Here is a 22,805-nt window from a genome sequence, read left to right as displayed (position 1 = left end):
TGATGTGTAAATGATTACGAAGTTTCATCATTGAAAACATCGGACCCTGAAAACTATGCATTTGACACTAATATAGAGCATTTTGAATTATTTTTTCATGTCTCGATATCACCCCTGGGGACCCCCACTCCAACCACGCTTAGATGAAGAGTTAATGAGTTCGAAGTTTCATCACTGAACACAGTGCCCCCGAAAACTATGGATTTGACACTAATATCTATCATTTTGAATATTTTTGCATGTTTCGATATGACCCCTGGGGACCTCACTCCAACCCCCTTAGATGATGTGTTAACGATTTCGAAGTTTCATCACTGCACACAGCGGCCCCGAAAACTGTGGATTGGACCCTAATTACGAGCATTTTGAATTATCTTTATATAGGCCTATCTCGATATCACCCCTGAGGACTCCCACTCCAACCCCCTTTGTTGATGTGCTAATGAGATCGAAATGTCCCCCGAAAAGTATGGATTTGACAATAATATTGATCATTTTCAATTATTTTTATATGTCTCGATAACCGACCCATTTTAGGGGTGTTTCTTACCTCATGGGGTGGGAGATAACTTTGGAGGTAACGTGAATTCGAATTTACCACTAAAACGCTTCGTTTTGATCTAAGACCATGATCAAATTTTGATTCATTTTCAATTCATTCGGCTGGTCCCCGACCACATACAAGAGACAGACAAACATAGACAAATAGACACTTTTATTTTAAAGCTATCTTATGGTATTATCAATGTCTGAAACACACAGATCTTCATTATTATACGTTTTATAGCACGACGGCTGGGACGAAATTGAAATACGTAACATCGATACACATGCTCTGTAATCTTATCTTTTGTTCTTCAAAAGTACACAACATACTGTATATATGCCACTGAATTCAATGTATATACAACGAAGAGAAGGAACTAACCTTAGTAACCTACTATGCGTCTTTTTTTAACGTTAGAATTCATTGTCAATACCAAGAACGCGTCTTTCGAGCTCTTTGTAGTTAAAGGAAGATATAACATGCAGTTTAATGCTTCAGGCATATTCATGGGACGTAACATTTTAGTAATACATTATTTATTTACTATTAATATTTCAAGGTTTTTTACTTACCTATTTTAATAAAAGCAGCAACTGAATTCGGATATTTATTTCATCGGAAGACGAGGCACTGCACACACATGTACACTGTATCACTTATGAATTACAACTATTCTATCAAGCTTTAATCATAAACCACACACTCATGAGTACCTTCGACAAAACATGTCCTAACAAGAACCTGGGGTCTTTATTATGAGATTCACACATAGAGTATTTTTCGCATGTCATTCCGGCTAAACAAGGTAGCAATGAAACATTAGTCAATGCATTATTCAATTTCCCAACAAGTTTTCAACTATTCAGGGGCACATTAATCACAATCCATTTCTCGTTTCACCTCAAGGATATACTAACTTATATTTCGTTAAAATAATTTGATACTTGGCCTATCTGCAAAAGTGAATTTGAATACTAGTCATAGCATCGTTTTCTATGGGAATGTGTTTTGAAAAAATATCATCACGCCTTCAACACAGGCATCATCATCATATATTTTAGTTTTCGTTTATGTGATTCTTCATATAACACTTTTCACGTGTAACACAAGCCCCCGGTTGGACTTGAGTATACAAATTTTCATCCTACGTTGTCAAAACATTATGAAATACTATGAGAAGCTTCCGTTCTTAGATCATGCTCAATCAAGGTGACCAGAACTTTTACTTTCAAAAACGGGACGCATACAAATCGGCGACGGGGGGGGGGTGACTTCCACATTGCATTTTGGGACTCAGTAGTGTTTTCAATCTACAAAATACACAAGTAAGAATGATAACACAGCGTTTCTAACTTAAGTACTACCCAAAAATACTTTAAACTATTTCAACACTCAGAATTCCCACTTGAACCACAGAACACTCAATTCTCATTTGAATATTCAGAAGTTCTAGGCACGGCTGAATCTTCCCAATGAGTATTGGTACGGAAGAGTGTAGAATTAGCATTGACAATTTATATTTTGAATAATAATTACGGGACACCTGGGTCATGTTTGCTTAAAAACGGGACATTTTGGCGTCCCGTTTGAGAATCAGAAAAATACGGGATAACGGTTGAAAATAAGGGACTGTCCCGGCTAAAACGGGACGTCCAGTCACCTTGTGCTCAATGGAATTCAAATAACGAACTATTCACTCAAAACCTGGGAAAGTCATGTTTCCTCTTCTTTATACAGGCATTTCCGGGGGAATAGGACCAATGCTAAATTTCAACGCTAATGCTAATGTTGCAGCATTTTCACTTGGGACCTAAGGTCACAGTCATAATACGTTATTTCCACCTAGCAACTAACCAGTCAGCGTCTAGTCTATGAGGGCACCTGCATATACAATTTCTCATCCTACGTTTTCAAAGAAATCATGAAATACGATATTCACCTTAGCAACTAAGAGCGATTCGATCAAAGAACAAATTTCATACATTTTGCTCCCATGGACACATACGCTTTTCGCAGGAGGGGTGGGGGATCCAAAATAATTATCCAATACACGTCGAGAAGAAGAAGAAGAGGAAAACAACATGTTTCATCTTGTTTCTATAACTGGTAGCTGTTGAAGAGCATGAACATACTGTACGTATACCAGCTTCGCAACACTCACTCAGCGTCCAGGGAACGTTCCCAGGGCAAAAATTTTCCCACGGATCCTAACACTTAGAAACACTACCCAGTACATGTCTATGCCTAGATACGCCTTAGTAACAACCGCCTAGTAACAATCGCATAAGGTCAAGGTCAAATTTCCCTAAGTAAATTATTCACTACTACTTCCTGGTGATTAGCTTATTCGAATCACCTTAACCATAGTAGGGTCAAGGGTAAAGTTTCCACACTTTTGTAATTTTATTTCTCTACCAAGGCTGATTCACTGCTCAAGGTTTTATTTTGCGTCAATACAAATGCAAAATACATTTTCAGCAAGTATAGTGTTTCCTCTATTGTTATGGAACTAGTTATCAGAGATAACTTCCTATTATATGTTTTAAGTTGCATATTTAACAGTCTTGATAAATAGAATGTGCATGGCTGTATACACCTTTCCTGTTAAGAGTGGTAATATGATATTTCTTTGAAGAATTTTTGCACCATTTCATAAATGCGTTGTGTTGCTTTCACAACAACAACAACAACAAAAAATATTTAAAAGTCATTTTGAAATAAAAATACGCAACAAACATTATACGCTGCCTTCTGGAAAATAAATAAGTTAAACTATAACAAAAGTAAGAAAATATGTATTTGTAATAAAATTTTACCTTTCAAAATGTAACATTTCCAGTAGATGTTCTCTTTGAGCATTATACTAATCCTATCTGAACGGTAGTCTGTAGTGAACTGAGCAGACCGCGATAGTGTAAAAGGAGTGGCCCTTCTCATTTTCAAGGAATTACATATTTGCTTAAGTTAGTTCTGTAGGCTCTGAGATACCCTTTTCAAAGTTTATAGCATGCATTTTCACTTTTATTCCTCATTTATTCAATTTATTTCCTAAATTCTTTATCTACGAGCAATGGATTTTGGAAAGTTTTATTATATTTACTCAACTTATTCATTATGTTAATATGAGTAATACAATAACGCAATTCAGTTTATAATGTTCACATTCACACAACTCCATTTAACTATTAAGCCTAGGCATTAACTGAGACAGAAACACGGTCAGCGATACTGCAGCAGTGCAAATCATTCAAAAATCTAGTATTGCCAGATCTGGAGACTAAAACGCCTAAAACGAGATTTCAACTAGTATCGAATATGTTAATAAAACTATTGTTCATTGCGAAAAGATTATTCAGCAAATAAAACTTTTATTGTATTACATAAGTCATATTTTTTTGTAATTCCATACATAAAAATAAAAAAAATAGCCAACTGTTAAGAGTTATAGCCCGCAGGTAACTAAAAGTAGCCCCAAAAGTAACGTATCGCCCAATTTGATATCTTGGTAGCGTGGACAGTTACAAAGTCGCCCAATCCTCTAATTGTAGCCCAATCTGGTAACACCTGGCTTGAATTAGAAGTGTCTCGGGGCTTGGAAGCACAAGCAATTAGCTGAGAAACTGATTAAGAAAGAAAAGAAAGAAAGGGATTTACTTTTAAATTATTAATGCAAGTACCAAGGAAGTTTGAATCAAAATTAAATTTGGTGCTTAATCTTTAATACAACAACAGTAATTATGAATGAACTTTTCCTCACATACTAGAAGTAAATTAGTTACAACAATTAACAGAATAGTAGTAGCAAATGTATCCTATTTTCTTTTCCAGTAAAGTGATAGTCCTGAGACGCTAAATCTATTCAAAAACAGTTTATTGCTATCTATTACCATTTTTGTCATAATGCAGTTACCGTTAAAGCAGGAGATGATTGATTTCTAGAACGTCGTGTTCAAATAGAGATTTAACAGAAGAAAATGGAAACTATTCTTAGAATTCTGTATAGATTCCGTGAAGCCGTGCCTCTTTGTCACTTTCCATTTTTCTTTCATACCTGTCGATAATCGGAAGTCGTTATAGAACAGACGGGCATGGCCATTCTATAGATGCGAGGTGTGTTCAAAAAGCATCGTACCTTTGGTTGGCAAAAATACATTTATAGATTTGGAAATCCGAAACACTAACCCCTTTCAAAGTAGTCTCCTTAGTATTGAGCTTCCAGCGCTCTCGCCATTGTTGTAAACTTCTGGAACGAAGTTTTTGGAATGCTGAGCATCCATGCTGTGGCATTCCGCATGATATCTTCTCTTGACTCAAACCAGGTCTCTTTTAGTGGCATTTTCGGCTTTGGAAATAACCAAAAGTCACACGGAGCCATGTCGGATGAGTAGGGAGCCTGATGACAGAGAGGAATGTTGTGTTTGACAATGCAAGCCTGAATAAAATTTCGTTTACACTCTCTCGTACTCAAATTCTCCTTCAAAATTGAATGTACCGATCCGATTGAATAGTTTCCGCTTGGGTATGGCCAAGCTTTTGGCAAAATTTGACGCAACACCGCTGCTCAAGTTTTTCTGTTATTTTACAAAAGAAAAACTGAAATCCCATGACCGCTCACTACACGGTTTCATTCGTTGGCCAACTGCCAGCGACTGATGCTTTCTGCGAGAGGGAAAAAATTCATGACTGTTCATGAGTGTTTCCTCTGCATCTACACTAAAGAAAGTATCCCGCACTTTATTGATTTACGTGGGGAAAATCAAGGTTCGACAATTTTAGAACACACCTCGTACTTACACATATCACAATTTGGAATTATAAAATTAGAAATGGTCCTATAGTTCTTATCCATTTACATAATTCATCTGTATCTACATAATTTCTGCTAGGACTAGAATTGTAATGTAATCGAAGTACGCTCATGTCCAAAATTATTGTCGCATATCTATAACTGTCTTCTTGTAAGAATATAATTTGATAATGATTTTCCAGGGTACTTTTAATACTGATACTATATGTATAATCGGGAAATGTATATTTGTGGTAAATTTCGTAGGAAAAGACTTATAAATACGAAAATTAGAATGAGTAAAACAAAATGTTGCTAAATGGATAAGAAAGTTTATTTTCGCTGTATTGTTCTTATTTACTTCTCTTTTGACATGAAATTTTCCACATACATGTCTTTGCCGATTATACGCATACTAACCTTATAAGAAATACCGGGAGAACTCGTTATCAAATTATGTTCCTACAACAACATATTTATAGACATGCGACAATAATTTTGGACATGAGTGTACCTTGGAAAGAATTGTGATGAGGAAGGGTGTATACTGGGATGCGGGTTAATCTTGCATTATGATAAGCGTATCGGTGAACTACAGAAAATCCAAGAGCCTATGATAATTCGGAACCACGTTAATATTAGCAGGTCTTGTCCTTCATAGCCCTGGTTTACATCATAAGGACATATAACAAAACAAACAAGCATGCAAAAAATCTTTTAGAAACTTCACATAATCTCATATGGGAATACTCTCAAGAATCTAGACTTGTTGCGTTGTATGACGACACAGTTTGTTACATTTACTCCTAAAAGAAGTTGAAGCAATGAGTAGCAAAATCGAAAGTTGAAATTAGGAATAAGAATAGTAATATTTCTTTATTTGTAATTTTTTATAAGTTGTGATGTGTTTTCTTTACATAATGTATATGATAATTTTTTCTCGTATTTAGTCTGTTGAGCTTTTCCCAAACTGGAACTATGTGGATTTTATGGATTTTGGTATTGGCCGTTGTCAGCTTCTATATTTACCGAGATACCCGAATGCCAGCTCGATGTCCTCCTTGTAAGTATATATGATATGATTGCTTATTCATAATTAACAATTCAATATAAGATGAATGCAAACTAAACCTAAACTTTATTATTCACTAAAGGTATGCTTTAGTTGCTTTCTACCTTTGTAGTGTATTGACGAAAAGTTATCTTCTTCGAGGTAATACAAGGTAACCAAAAAAGTTCTTGCCGTTCTAGAGTGCTAATAAACAAAGAGCAATACAGTGGACGGTGCATACCTTTAGGTTTCTCTGTCAGCATCCAACATCTTTTGCCAACGTTTCTGCAGCTGCACAATACCCTGGTGATAAAACGTGGCGATCAGTCGTGGATGTGAAGAAGTCCGTGAGTTTCTTCCGCAGATCTCCTTCGTTTGAGAAGGATCTCCTACGGAGTTAATTGTCGAGGGAATGAAACAGGCTGTAATATGTTGGTACAAGGTCCGGTAAATATGGTGCATGGCACAGCGTTTCCCTGTCAAGTTGCTGAAGGGTCTTCCGGGTTCTCTTTGCCATACATATGTGTCTTGGAATTGTCGTGAAAGACCTGCACACTCTTGTGATTCACCAATGATGGCTACTTCTACTCCAATGCGTGTTGTACCCTTTGCAACAGGTAGATTTGGACACCCCTTCCCCCCCGCACCTTGGAATTTCGAAACAAAACCTATGCCAATCGTTTGTGCTACGTTTGTGAAAGAAAGTACCGCAAAAATTTTCGTTTGTACCATTTTCGGTAGTTACTCGTTACACACGGATTTTAATGTAAGTATTTATGTCATTTTTGTCGCTTATAAAAAAGTCTAATCATATCTAAAATAAAAATCCTGCCCTTCATCCTTACCTCTTCTACTTTTAAATGAAAAGAAAAAACTTAGTTTGGGATTGAAAATGGGTTTCAATTCTGACCATTATTTAAAGTCAAATGTTAGTTGTCAACCTTAATAAAAGAAATGAAGAAAAACGAGTAAAATACCTTCCACCTCTATTTCCTAACAACTTGCACATAATTTATTAAATGATAATTGTTAACAGATTCTGTGTGTAGAGTAATATTAATTCAGTGTTTCAACACAATTAATAGTATCAATTTGCAGATTTCAGCTGCAGGTTTAAATACATAATATTTGCATTTAAAACAAAATATCCCACGGAATTCTCTTCCATTTAATGTTTAATTTATATAAACATTTAACTTTTACAAAACAATGGACTGTGAAAATTATTGCAAAATGAAATGAAATGAAATTAAATCTTTAAGTTTTACGTCCCACGGTTATGCCTGTTAGGCTAAAGGAGACGGTGATAATGAGAGATGAGTGAAATGGTGGAATGAAGAAAGTGGGAGGAAACGGGAGAACCCCGAAAAAAAAACCACGAGCACGGTGTTTGTCCACCACAAAGTCCACACGGCGCGAGCTGGGATCGAACCAGGGACCCCAAGCACCGGAGGTGAACGCTCTACCACTGAGCCACCGCGCCCCCTGAAAATTATTGCAATTCTCCACTTTCTCTATTTAAGTTGACAACTAACATTTGAGTTTAATGTAATGATCGGAATTCAAGAAACATTTTGAATCACAAACTAAATAGTTTTTCTTTTCATTTAGAAGTAGGAGAGGTAAGGATGGAGGGTAGGATTTTTATTTTAGAGATGCTTAGACCTCTTGATAAACGACAAACATAATATAAATGCTTACATTAAAATTCGTGTGTAACGAGTAACTAATGTTTCTATTGTAAAAAAGATTATACAGTATGTTTGTATGTATTATGTTTTATGTTTTGGGTTTTAAACTACTCTCTCAACGTATGATTATTTTTAAATTTTGCTAAGCTCCGCTTTAAATTTTGCTAAATAGTAAATAGTCAACCAAACTGTTGACGTAACTGAGAACTTTTAGATATAAATTTATTTCTTTTGTTTGTTCTGTATAAGTCTTTCACTTTATTTTACGGATATTATTTGCACTTTAAGTAAGACTCCCTTAAATAGTTGATGTCAATGTGTATTTGTGTATTTTAAAATGTAAATAAAGTTTGGTTTGTGTTCCGTGTCTCTCGAATTTTTGTGTAATTATTATTGGAATACACATACTCTTCAAATTTGAAGAAATTATTCAATAGTCCGGCTATGTTCACGTGAACTCAGCAAAAAAAAAAAAAAAAAATTACTTTTCGATTTTCTCGGATTTAGGATTTAGATATCTGGGCTTTCGGCATCTATGTGCTTATATTGTAATTTTCGTGGTAGTTATATGTGATTTTATCTGCACTAATGAATATGGTAAAATGAACAGTACACATAGCATATTTTTTTATATAAATATGTTTATTTCTCTAGAAACAATAATGCGATTCTTATGAAACTTAGAGGGCTTACTAACAAGGAAGGGTCACGCAGTGGCTCCGCTGAGATCCAAACGAGACAATTGTGTTTGCATTTGATATGTTATAACTAGATGAATCCCAAAGTTATACGTGCCACCAGGCGGAATATCGTGAGTTACAACATATTTTGTAATGTAAGAACTACAAAAAATTACCTGGCAGCATAGTTTGAACCGAGACATTTGTTCGAAAACGGTTGGGTAAGTGGAAACCTCGGCCAACACGTATCCCATTATTTTTAACGACAAACTTTTTGAGGTGAAAAACTTTATCCCAGGGTCCCCAGCAGGGTCCCAGATGGGGTCCAACTCAAAATTTTCAAATGGCAAGGGGAGTTAAGAGGCACATCATTTGAAAGCTGCTGTAAAATGAAAGAAAATGCAGCAAGTCTCGACTCTCTACAACAACCCTGTGTAAAATGGCGACGGGTCAAAGTGTAAACAAAAACTTAATTAAAAAGTCCATGGTCACCCCTATAAATCGGAAACGGTAAGACAAATATGAAAATAGGAAAGGAAGTATGGCATTATTTTCAAAGTACAACGATTTAAGTTAAAACGTCTTGTCCCATGGTCCCCACATGGTTCCAGGTGGGGTCCAACTAAAAAGTTTCAAATGGCAAGAGAGGTAGCACATAGTTTGAAAGCTCTAGTTAAGTGAAAGAAGATGGAGCACGTCTTGACTTTCTACGATAACCCTGTCCAAAATGCGGAAGGTCAAAACGTAAACAAAAGCTTAATTGAAAATCTGTGGCCACCTTGAATCCAAGATGGTTGCTTAAAACCTATATCGAAAGGATAAGCATACCAAACTGCTGAAGCTACGAAAACCAAATTTGGCATAAATGTTGATTAGTAGGTGACTAAAATATACGAAATGTTCAAAAACGCGACATATTGAGTTCAAAATGCCGCACTATGTATCGAACGTATGTCCAGCTCACACCACTTGTGTTGGAGAAGCGAAATGTGATATTTACGTTTATGGTTAATAGTAGATATCCACAAAATATCAAAAAGTATAATCTGCAATCCAATATGACGTGAAAAATGAGTTTGTATATAAATATGTTATGTCTTGGAATACTGTGACACAGCTCGATGTACTGAAATGACTTACACATGGTTTGGTACTACTCGCCAATCTTGCAAATGATTTTTTTTTTGTATATTTGATATTGCTTGAAGTATTGCGATCAAACCAACGAATGACATGCAAATGTAACCATCACGAATACGTTAAAATAGAGCCCCCAACCTACTGGTGCAGCAAGTCCTTTATGCGTGAACTACTTATGACAAAATTAGAAAAATATCCGAAGGTATTCAACTTTTGTTTAGCAGTATGAGTAGGAAGTCAGAGTTGTGTGTTCATCGCATATTCGTTATATTCAAGTAAATGATGCCGAGAGAACCGTGACGAACGTGCATTAAGAACAAAACATATATGGTGTTGTTACCGAATGAAATAATAGTTGAAGTGAATAGAAATTCAATTCTTCTTTAGTCTTCATATTGTTTCTAAATACATAATAGAGAAAAACAGAGATTCAGATTTGTACTGTTATGAATGACATAGGTTTTAAGTTGGGCATAGTTTTTCATATAAGTTTTTGTTTACATTTTGACCCGCCTTAATTTTGGACAGGGTTGTCGTAGAAAGTCAAGACTTGCTCCGTCTCCTTTCATTTAACAAGATCTTGAAAACGATGAGCTACTTAACCCCTCTTGCCATTTGAAACCTTTTAGTTGGACGACACCACCTGGGACCCTGTGGGGACCCTGGGACAAGACATTTTAACTTAAATTGTTGTACTTTGAAAATAATGCCACACTCCATTTTTTATTTTCACATTTGTCTCACCGTTTGGAATTTGTAGGGGTGACCATGGACTTTTCAATTAAGATTTTGTTTATTTTTTGACCCTCCACCATTTTGCACAGGGTTGTCGTAGAGAGTCGAGACTTGCTGCATTTTCTTTCATTTTACAACAGCTTTCAAACGATGTGCTACTTAACCCACCTTGCCATTTGAAAATTTTGAGTTGGACCCCATCTGGGACCCTGCGAGGACCCTGGGGCAAACTTTTTTTAATCAGAAAAAATGTGTCCTTGAAAATGATGGGATACGTATTGTCCGAGTTTTCCATTTACCCAACCGTTTCTGAACGAATGACTCGGTTCAAACTATTCTTCCAGCTTTGTAGCTTTTATATTACAAAATATGTTGTAACTCACGACATTCCGCCCGGTGGCACGTATAACTTTGGGATTCGTCTAGTTATAACATATCAAATGCAAACACAATTGTCTCGTTCGGATCTCAGCGGAGCCACTGCGTGACCCTTCCTTGTAAGTATAAATCAAGCTAACATATAATATAACTTGTGTTGTTTTATACCTAAGGGTGCCCGAGCTACAGGTATGAAAATAATTATTCAAAAGGGAAATTTGAGGGGAAATTTCCCGAAAATCCCTCTGTGTACGGGAAAACTGAGGGGTGATGGAGAAAAACTGATTACAGATTCGAATTTTACGTAAAGAGTTCTATAAGAATCAGGTATTTTCTTCTGTTTATACCTCATTGGATTTGAAATAATACCTATTTTCAATTATGTATACGCCGTGTCACCATTTTTGTATGATGGAATTTTAGAGGGATTTTGTGGGAAATTCCCGTCAAAAAGTAGTTTATAAGATTTTTTTGTCTTAGCTTGCTATTTGTATATAGTGATAGAGAAACAGAAACTGCACTAAAACATAATTTTATGTCTACTTAATAAATAATACAAAAGAAGTGAATGGTATCTTCTTAATAAATGAACACTTACTTATCTTAATTAAAATGTTCTAGTTGTCGACTTTCTTCTATGTTTGGCTTCTGGAACATCTCTTTTTGAGTGTCCAACAGTAATCAGCTAGCATTTGTGAACTCCACTGTCCCTGGTATCTCTTCTCCATGGAGAAAATGTCCTGATGAAAACGTTTCCCATGCTCATCACTAACAGCACCAAAGTTTTCAGGAAAGAAATCCAGGTGTGGGTCTAGAAAGTGGACTTTAAGGGACATGTTGCAACCCATTTCTTTGAATGATTGCAGTTAATCACTCACAATTTCACGGTAATTTGGGACTTTCTGGTTTTTAAAAAAATATCTGTTAAACATTTAAATGAACACCAAGCTGCTTTCTCAACCGGAGTTAAGAGATCTTCAAATTTTAGGTCACGAATCAAACATCTTATTTGGGGGCCTACAAAAATTCCTTCCTTGATTTTAGCGTCACTAACCCGAGGAATTTTTTTCTTGAGCTAACAAAATCTTGCATTACTTTTGTTCATTGCCTTAACAAAGTTTTTGAAGAGCCCCAACTTTATGTGAAGAGGAGGTAGAATTATCTTATCAGGACTCACCAGAGAGGAATAAACAAAATTCTACTGTCCAGGAGTTAATACACGCTTTGGCCATTCCTTCTTGATGTAATGTCCCGCTTTGTTCCTGCTGTCCCATTCGCAGAGGAAACAACAATATTTCGTATAACCAGGCTGCAAACCCATTAACAAAGAAATAACTTTTAAATCACAGCAAACGGTCCACTTGTATTTCTCATACTGAATTCTTTCTAACACTATTTTGATGTTTTCACAGGTTTCCTTCAGATTAGTTGCATAAGCCAAAGGCACTGAAGGAAGGATTTAAATGTCAGCTCCCCACATACATAACAGAAATTGTCCGGGTGATTTACACACTTCCTCGGCATCTTGTATCCGCACGTATACACACAAGAATCTACACTCCATCAATCATGAAGCAGCACAAACGTAAACTAACTCAGTGCATCACCATACAACACAATCTATTCGAACTCCACAATGCACAAACACTTCAACTTACGCGCGGCCACATCTAAAACACGTCCAGCTTGGACCGTCACTCAACGCTACGAACAGTCATCAGTCTACGTGAGTCATCAATTTGTTATGCATTGTTGCCAGATCAAAATATTAAAAAGTTTCTTATTTTCCACAGAAATCATGCGTGTATTTGTGCTTGTATTTGAGTATCCATGTATGTGCCGACAATAATACGTCGACGTTAGGTTTTTGTGTTTGGTAAAAGTCTTGCATAATATATTCTTTATTACCTATAAATAGACACAATAGTTTATATCTCTAGACGGAATAATGCGATTCACATGAAGAAATCTTTAAGTTTTTTACGTCCCACGTTTATGCCGGTTAGGCTAAAGGAGACGGTGATGATGAGGGATGAGTGAAATGGTGGAATGAAGAAAGTGGGAGGAAACTGAGGGTGATGGAGAAAAACTAATTGCAGATTCGAATTCTACGTGAAAAAGTTCTATTAGAATCAGGTATTTTCATTTCTGTGCCAAAATCTTGTTCACTAGTGTTATCTGTTCCATACTGGCAGCCTGTGGTGGACGAACACAAAAGTTTTGAAAACATGGTCAGGCCTGCATCAGGAATCATAAAACTCGTAGTGGCGTAACAAGAGAGAACGGGGATGTACGGGGACATTGCCTCTCCTAATTTCAGGTGGGTAATTTAATGGCGCCCAGGTTTTCATTTTTCACAAATTAGTACTTAACTGAAGAGTCCAAAGTATTTTCCGAAAGTAAATCTAGCTAGTTAAACATGCGAATATTGGATCACATTTTAAGGGGGAAAGGAGTAGCCCCCGACATTCTAACACATTGAGCTTCCTCTTGCTAGTAAGGTGTAAAATTGTTGTAAAATAAGCCTGAAATATTTATTTGGAATGTGAACTTTATTAACAAACCGAAGATACCGACATAAATGCAAAAATAATGAATAAACAAGTGGCAATACAAATCGCTACATTTCACATATTTCGAATATTGGCTGTTACAACCGGACACGTAAGATATGGTAATTGCAGGTATGCACGCTAGTGCAGCTAAATACGCCAACTGTTCAGTGCTGGGGCCTTTCCGACGAAATCCGCTAAAATGCGCCTCCAGTATGTACAAGTCCGGTTTGACGAATACTCCGGGATACAGCCCACCACGTCGCGACATGCAGTGTTGTTTGCTTCGGGAAGGTTCCGTGAAATGACGTTATTACTTCACTAGAAATATGGATCCGTTATTAGTACCGTGCTAACTCAGAACATTGCCGATTGTTTACAGCAATGTACGCTTTATTTCGTGTCCGTCTAGGAACACTTTCTTTGTAAGTGTAATTTCAGTATTTGTGATTCCATGGCTACTAAATCAATACCAAGCATGGTGTAGCGAAATACGCCAGGGCTTATGCAGGACTGACTGCAAAAGACAAACTAACTAACTAACTAACTCTATGGCCTATGGAACCCGGAGGTTCAATGCCGCGTTCACAAAAGCTCTCCACTGACTTCTATCCTTAGCTAACTGCATCCAGTTTCTACTTTGTATTCCAATCTCTGCGAGATCCATCTTAATATTGTCTTCCCATCTGCGCCTAGGTCTTCCTAATGGTCGTTTTCCGATTGGTCTTCCTGTCAAGACTTTGAAAGCGTCTCTACTTTCTTCCATTCTAGCTACATGACCCACCCACCTAAGCCTCCTAGACTTCACGACCCTAACAATGTTGGGTAAACCATATAAATTATGTAGTTCCTCGTTATGAAGTTTCCGCCATTCCCCATTCCCGTTCCTCTTGGGTCCGAATATTCGTCTCAGGATCTTGTTCTCAAATACTTTCAGTCTATGTTCTTCCCTCAGAGTAAGTGACCATGTTTCGCAGCCATACAGAACAACAGGCATGATTACCGTTTTGTATATTTTAAGCTTCAAATTCCTCGACAGAATTCGCGACGACAAGAGATTTTGAACCGAATAGTAACACGAATTCCCTGCTTTTAGTCGACATTTAATTTCTCCGTGAATATGATTTTTCTCTGTTAATATTGATCCTAGGTATTTGAAACTATCCACTTTATCAAAAGTATTATTTAATATTTTAACGCATCCATAGTTTGCTGTATTCCGGTCCCGACGCACTTCCATGTATTTAGTTTTCTCTGCATTTACTTCTAAACCCATGTCCCTGCAAAAGACAAAGATGTTTTTATTTGTCTCACATGTTCCATGTAATATCGGTGCAGTTTCGTTTAAGTCATAGTACAGTGACACTGTTTGTTTATCTTTTGGAAATCCATTTCAACTTTAAAGATTATAGTTTTTACGTTATATCTTTTTATCTTCATCTTGCACTTTGGTTAGGATTGCCGTTCGTCCCGGAATCGAGATCTGGTTACTGGCGTCCTGAAAATATTTCTCGGGACGATTAAATGTCCCGGATTTCAGCGAAGAAGAAAAGAAGGGAATATTATAGTTTGCTTACAAGAGAATATAATATAACAAACTCCGTCAGAACATATCAGAATATATTTCCAATGAATTAACCGTTCTATATGTTCAAAAAAAAAAAAAAACTATACAACATGTGGAAGGATACATCATACCTTGAATGATCTATGTGGAAGGATACATCATACCTTGAATGATCTGAAACATACTCTGAAAACCAGGGAACATAACAGGTTCTGAGGGAAAAAATTGCATGCCAGAGGAAGGGAGTAATTCATCTGCTTACGTTTGCTTAACTAGGGAGAAGGTCTAGTGAAGAAACTAAAAATGTGATTACGTAATACTTGAACAACTCTATCTAATGGAAGAAATTAAATTAGTATATAACAATTCTTTTCATTTTAAGCATTTCAAAGATTCTAGTAATTTAATAGCGTCCCAGATTTGCATTTTTGAAATGTGGCAACCCTAACTTTGGTTATTCTATTTTTTGCTTCAGCCAACTTGTGTAGTTATATTTGATTTTTTGTAATATAGATTATGTAAGCAGTTGTAAGATTTATTACAGGTTTCTAGTAGTATTCTAGGCTTTGCGTAATTAAATGCACGTGTTAGTAAATACGCCACTTTGTAACATTTTTTTATTTTACCTTGGGTATAAAACAAATCTGAGTCGCATCATTGCCACATTTTCTTCTACATGCAGAAAAGGCTACACTGCAACGCACATTTCTTTTTCTTTGTGTTTCTTGCAAATTAAGGCCTTAAAAAACCAACACCCATAAAATGACGCATTTACCTGAACCTACCTTATTTGAAAAACCTTATATTCTACACTTAAAGGGAACAATAATAACACCTACCCACGAAGCTGACAGTGATCACATGTGTAATGGATATTTGTTGATTCGATAGGGGTGAAGTTTAATGAGCCTAGCCATCGCAGGATTCACACTACACCCAGCCTTCATTGGACATTTCACCACAAATTATGAATTCAGTGGTGCTTTCCTGTTCGTCTGGTCGTATTTTCTCTTTGTCGGTGTGGTGGTTCAATAGTTTCTTGCGACCTTCCTTTGGTAGTTCATGTGCTGAAGTCACTTTTCTTTCAATTTGTGTCTTATATGGTGAAGATATTAGTATCGCACTCCCTCCAGTTCTTCTGGTTCATGACGATATACGTCTCTTACGATTTTCCGGTAGTGATAATAACTGTTCATTAATGGAGAGCTCCTTATTAGTTGATGGAGGAGAAGATACTGATTCCTCGGACATAAGTGGAAAAAGTGGATCAGCTGCAGACGACAAACGGGAAGTAGCCCTCTTTTCCTCTGAAACTGATACACACATAATGAAAAATTGAAAAAAAAATGGATTCTATTACACAGAGATTCAGAAATGAGGCACAAAGAGAGAGAGAGAGAAGAAGAGACAAGAAGGAAACGAAAAGGGAGAACAGATAAAACTGTGGAATTCAAAGTAGTAAGAGAAGAACCTAACACTATAAAGTCGCGTTTCCAGAAATTCAACAGTAATATAGAAATAACGTACGTTTTTACATATTTTTTTAGAACTATTCGAATATATAGAGGATGATTTAAACATTCATTATGTCCCTTCATAATGGATAGCATATTCAATTGCAAGTAGAACTGTAGATCTCCGAGACACATCTAGGATAATGTCAAAAGTTTAACATACATCTTTGGCTTCCCCGTGGTTCGATTGCAAATTCGGTAGATTTTTATTGCACGTACTGTTCCAAAATACATTCTAATAAACCCAGTAGATAGCGTTGGTCATATCCTCCATTTCACACTACTAATGAAAACTGAACAAAATAGAAAAAAGAAAAGAAAAGAAAAGAGAAAGAAAGAAAGAAAGAGAAAATAGAAGAGTTCTATTTTACTGCTAAATTTCTATCGGAAATACCCTATATTAAAAGTCTAAAGTATATCGTAATGAAAAGTTACATATGTTGGAAAGGAAAAGTTTATGTTCCTCATATATGTAGCATGTTTCAAATTTCAACGTGAAAAAAAAAGATTGAATTATAGGATGGGAACAAATTTTGTGTCGAACTAGCATAAATAAAATTTTGTTTTCAAATAACCAAAAAGGTTACCATTTTCTAGTCTTTTCCGAAGATTTATATATTCCGAACATCCAGCATTGATTTAATCTCTTCCGGATATAACGTAATCTGCACAGATAAAATGAACACGCTAAGAGCTCAAACGGGTCATCGTGTCCGTCGGATGATGTTGGCTAGGTTAAAGACCACCACTGAGTCGAGAATTCAAATCCGTAGTGATCCCGTAATTCAACTGAAACTCGGTAACCCAGAGGATAAAAAAGAGATTTTACTTATTCCTTGCGTTCAAACAGTGTTTCTGTCAGGAATGACTAGGACTGGAGATGTTATCCCCAGAGCACGAAAAACACGACGCCGAAGTTGACAGTTAATTAGATTCTCCAGACCAGGTATATCGGGCTCTTGCTCCGTTTTTTAACTTTGGAACATGAAGTGCGTGTGTGTGAGAGAGGAAAAGAGGGGGAGAAGTGAAAGATGCAAAGACAGGATAGGGAAACGTCAAGAAAGAGAGAAAGAGGGACGAATATAAATTTGAAACATACTTATCATTGCAGTGTATGGTGTAGAACGCACACACTGTTTATTTGAATTATCGCCAGTGATGCCTTGTAAGTTCTCCATCAGAAGATTGATCTCTGCAGCCATTATTTTATGCGAAACAATCATCCTACCTGATGGGGAATCGAACCAAGATTTACAATATGAAAGTTTGGCACGTTATCACTACGCCACCGATTGCTTTAGTCAAACTTTGTTTAACAAATGGTGTAGTGTTTCCTTCTGAGAACGATAACACGAAAAGTGTATACTGCAGATCATTGATGTCTTTGGAATGTCCTGGTAATTCCCTTGCCCTTTCCCAACCAGCATTCGTAAATCGTCTCTATCATGATACAAGTGTTTGTTTCTACATTCTTATGTAGTGCTTGTCCAGTATGATGATTCGATTCTTCACAATCACTTTGTAAAAAAATAAACTTTGGCGTGAACAGGATTTGAAACTACGTTCGATAGCTGTATTATTCATAAGGCCATTACGTTACCCCTACACACTATCTACTGGGTTTATTAGAATGTATTTTGGAACAGTACATTCAATGAACACTACCGAATTTGCAATCGAACCACGCGAAAACCAAGCATGTATGTTAAGCTTTTGACATTATCTTAGATGTGTCTCGGAGATCTATAGTTCTACTTGAAATTGAGTATGCTATCCATTATGAAAGGGACATAACGAATGTTTAAAGCATCCTCTATATATTTGAATAGTTCTGTATGTAAAAACAAACGTTATTCCTATATTACTGTTGGATTTCTGGAAACGGTACTTTGTAGTGTTAGGTTCAGTTCTTACTACTTTGAATTCCACAGTTTTATCTGTTCCCCTTTTCTTTTTCTTCTTGTCTCTTCTTCTCTCTCTCTGCCTCATTTCTGAATATCTGTGTAATAGACATCCATTGGTTTCAATTTTTCATTGTGTGTGTTTCAGTTTCTCCCTACATCAACTTTTGAATCTCGTATCTTCTCGGTTTTGTTATTTCATTTTATCGAAACTAATACATGTGTAGTTTGAAATAAGAATTGCGCACATGTTGTTCGCTAATTTTAGTATAGGAGAGAAGAAAGGAGGAGAGAGAGGGGTCTCTTTATCTGACACTATTATGGGATAAGAAGGTGTATATTGAGTGGCCTAACTGCACGACGTTAGCAGTCGTTTTTTTATGCGGAGTGTACAAACTGACCAGTAGCACTCATGTAGACGTTATTTCGACCTCTTTCGCCCGAAGTCATCTTGCCCACAACTCTTTCCCTTTTTCACGTATCACTTTGGGATGATACGATACACCAGTCTCATCCACGTTCAATATTTGTGAAGGTGGAAAAGAATATTTCTCCATCAATGTCCACTAATTCGAAAAGAACTTTGCAACTTCTTCCTTATTGAAGGTTGTTGTTCTCAATATACTTGTAGATACAGGAGTTCTAAGAAACAAATCGGGAAGTCACTCCATAAACTCGTAGTAAACATTTTTCACAGAACTCTGTTTATCTTTGTTGAACCTGTGATTCATTTTCAGTTCTTCGGCTAAGTCAAACTAGCTTCAGGTGTTGTTATCGTGAAAATGGCATTAAGCGATCAGCTAACTATTTCACATGGTATTTCAGCTCTTTCTCATACATATCGGGAAAAGTATTTTCGAAACTCCTAACTAGTGCAAAATGTAATTTCATTCCTTGCTTTCACTGAAACAGTCTGTCTTGCACCAAATCAGTTTGTTTGAAATGTCTATGTGCGCTACTAGCTGTGAAAAATGAATGGGGCCGGTGGTCTGAAAGTAGCAATTCTAGAACAAATAACAAACATAGAAGCCAAACCGTAGAATTTACCACAAAGTGTTTCCTCTAAAAGTTGTTTCATTTTCAACAGTGCTTCCAAAGAAATTAAAATTGATACCACTTTCCATCTGAAATTTTGAAGTTGACCGCCGTAGTAACATTCCGGCTACGCCACTGGATATGGAAGCATCGCCATTTGATTCTTCACATACAATTTGGTAATTCATTTTTTGTTTGAAATGTCTACGTGCATTACGAGCTGAGAAAAATGCCTGGGACGGGTGGTCTGATACACCCTACATATATATATATATATATATATATATATCTTATATATAAAAGAGAACGCACAAATCCTTTGTTCCCTCATCACGCTAATACGGCTGAACCAATTTCTTTCATTTTTGGGGGGTTATTAGGATTTGGACCCTAGATGGTTTTTATCATATCACTTTAATTTTTAATTACCAGTGTCTTGAGATAATTGACCATTCAAGTGTCCATAACGTACAAATCCTTTGTTAGTTCATCATAGGTAAAAATAAACGTATTTATATGCAACCCGCATGACCGTGTCACTCGGCGGGTTAACATAAATGACAGGCGATATAATGTTAACATTTACTGCAATCTACTATGGTTTTTATCATATCACTTGAAAGCGAAAAAGTAAAAATTATCTAAGTAACAAAGTTTATTGCGTTCCGGGGTGACCCCAGCGAAGCGGGGTGAACGCTGCTAGTATATATATATAGGAAGAGAGAGAGAGAGAGAGATACATAGATATAGATCGATAGTTAGATATAGGGTGTAACAGAAAGGTAAATCAAAATTTTAAAAGTGGATTTCTTAAGGATAAACAAGCAGAAATGTTCAAATAATCGTATGTCTGGAAATGCATCATTACAGAGTTACGGCCATTGACCTGTCGGACTGTGTGAAATAGTCATATTCTTGTCCCCTTTCAGTGTAACACATTTTAAACCTCAATAACTCAGCCCATAATTAAGCTAGGAAGATAATTTTGATATGAATGTGTTCCTGGAGTTTTCCGCTGATATGTATTTTATATATGTGGGGTTACAACGGCGAATGGGAAGGGTAACTACATGTTTTTTTTTTGTAAGGATTTTCAATTTTTTGAGTCAGTTTTTGACGTAAATTACATTTATTTTCAGGGCGGTTTCATATAAGACTTTTTCTACGAAAATGGCAGGATTTGCACAAATACAACCTCTTTGGAATATGTGCTTTCCAATGGTGTAATAATCATGACTCTGAGGTCAACAGGGTCCCTAACGTGAAAGTCTACGATTTCGTTCAAATCTCTAGCGAGCGTTTAAAGGTTAACTTTCTGAATATTAAAGTGCAACAATACTGCAAACGGGAAAGTGTCAGAAGCACATCCACACTTGCTTGACAGAACCAAAAATCGGAAGAAAAACAAACCATGCTAGAACTACAACCACGAACACAAAAGGCCTTATCAAGAGTCGTTTTTACGTATGATTAGCGTCATACTAAAGGCCTGACTACTGCAGGCTACATATGTTAGTCGAATTCTTTAATATTAAACTAGTGATGCGTCAGAACGACTCTGCATAAGGCCCAAAATGTTCTGCGTCGTCAGAGCTAAGAAATCGATTCACATTTTTATGTGCAATTTCATAGAATTAAACGCAGACGTAATGCCTTACAGTAAATGTTGAAAATGTCCACCTTCTGCCAGAATGCAAGCTTCAACGAGTCGCAGCATGGAGGAACGAACGCGCTTTTAAGTTACAGGATTGTTCCTCATTCTCTGGCAACCTCCGTCGATACGAATACGGAATATTTCCACAGCAGACTCGTACACCAAATACTTTAAATGCTGCCGCAGGTAGTAATCAAGTGATGTAAATCAGGAGAGCGTGAAGGCCACGCACACCCTATACATCTATCAGGAAATACAGCATTTGGATACTCCCACGCCGTAACACAGATGTGAGGGGGTGCACCGTCATACATGAAATGCGCGAATGGACGCAGAGCAAGGGGCAAGTTATTCAATGCATTCGGAACGTGTGCTTCCAGGAAATTTTGATAGGTGTTTCCCGTCATCCTCTGTGGGAGTATGTGTGGGCCTAGTAAAGTGTCACCGATAATTCCGCACCAAACATTGAAAGCAAACTGTTGTTGATGTCTTCTGGGACTTATCGCATGAGGATTATCGACCACCTAAGTACATGTACATTATGGTAATTCAGTTTAGTTATTCAGTTCAGTTCAGAATTAATTTTTGAGTTGCATAAGCTATATACTAGGGAATCAAAATTTTACGGGTCATAGTACTTGGCTATCTTGAATAATAGGTCAGAGTGTACAAACATGCAGAGTTTAATGCACATTTTTTTTAGATTAATGCACAAAATAATCTCAAAACAAAATCCTTAGGAACAAAGTATTGGGCTCGCTTTAAGAGCGAGTGGTTTAAGTCTCGTCTCGATTTATAGAGGTCTAACTCGGTCTCGGTCTCGTCTCGGTATATAAAAGTCCGCCTCGATCTCGATACCATCCCTAATTAGTGTTCAAACAGTGCAACAATGTTCTACCTTTGACATTGCATGTTTGAAATATAACTCATTGAATGTTAACTATTATAGAAGTCGCCCTATAAAGGAAGCCTACGTTCCTATGTGCACTACTCTTTATTGAATCAATGTGCTAAGTGAAAGACATGTGAACTCTTTATCTTCTCATTTTTTAATATAGAAATCTCAAAATATGGCAACCATTTTGAATACGCACTAATTTTATATTTTGTTTCTTGAAATTAATGGAACTGACTCTCTATCTTGAAATAAACTATGCTATCAGAACTTTTAATTTTAATTTATTTAACCCTTTATTTGGCATTGTTGCTCTCAAGCAACATTACATTCTATTGCGTTATCCGCACGAATTATAGCTTCAGTGATTATTTAATTGGCATTATTGCTTTCATACAATTTTCATACAGATGACTTGCGGGTCGCTTCTTTAGATACTTCTAATCTTCGTCAGCAGGGGACAGTCAAATTTAGTATTGTAGAAGCTTTATCTCATATTTTCTGCGAAAGTTTTTTTTATTTTTTTTATTTGTGGTTTGTTGTTCTGTAGGAAAATATTTCAGCAAAACTGTTGCTAATTACTGAGAGTATTCTTACGATATTTTACCATAATAGGGCATTGTTGCTCCATAGCTACACATAAGACCTATTTTATGCAATGTTGCTTTGAAATAAACGC

General features: G+C 36.5%; 1 protein-coding gene across 1 annotated transcript in view; it reads left to right on the top strand.

The window, feature by feature from the left end:
* The first annotated feature begins 3,392 nt into the window (after positions 1–3,392).
* LOC145688385 (methyl farnesoate epoxidase-like) overlaps positions 3,393–22,805 on the top strand; it is a 76,841-nt gene continuing 57,428 nt past the window's right edge. The window contains exon 1 of the mRNA XM_081762556.1: positions 3,393–6,396. Within this exon, the coding sequence (XP_081618682.1) occupies positions 6,312–6,396 (85 nt within the window). The 5' untranslated portion in view covers positions 3,393–6,311. The remainder of the gene's footprint in view (positions 6,397–22,805) is intronic.

Source organism: Thermobia domestica, chromosome 6 (assembly GCF_964235325.1).
Source record: "Thermobia domestica chromosome 6, izTheDome1.hap1.1, whole genome shotgun sequence".
Lineage (NCBI taxonomy): Eukaryota > Metazoa > Arthropoda > Insecta > Zygentoma > Lepismatidae > Thermobia > Thermobia domestica.
Note: the sequence above shows the minus strand (reverse complement) of the source record. Positions and strands in the feature narration are given on the sequence as shown.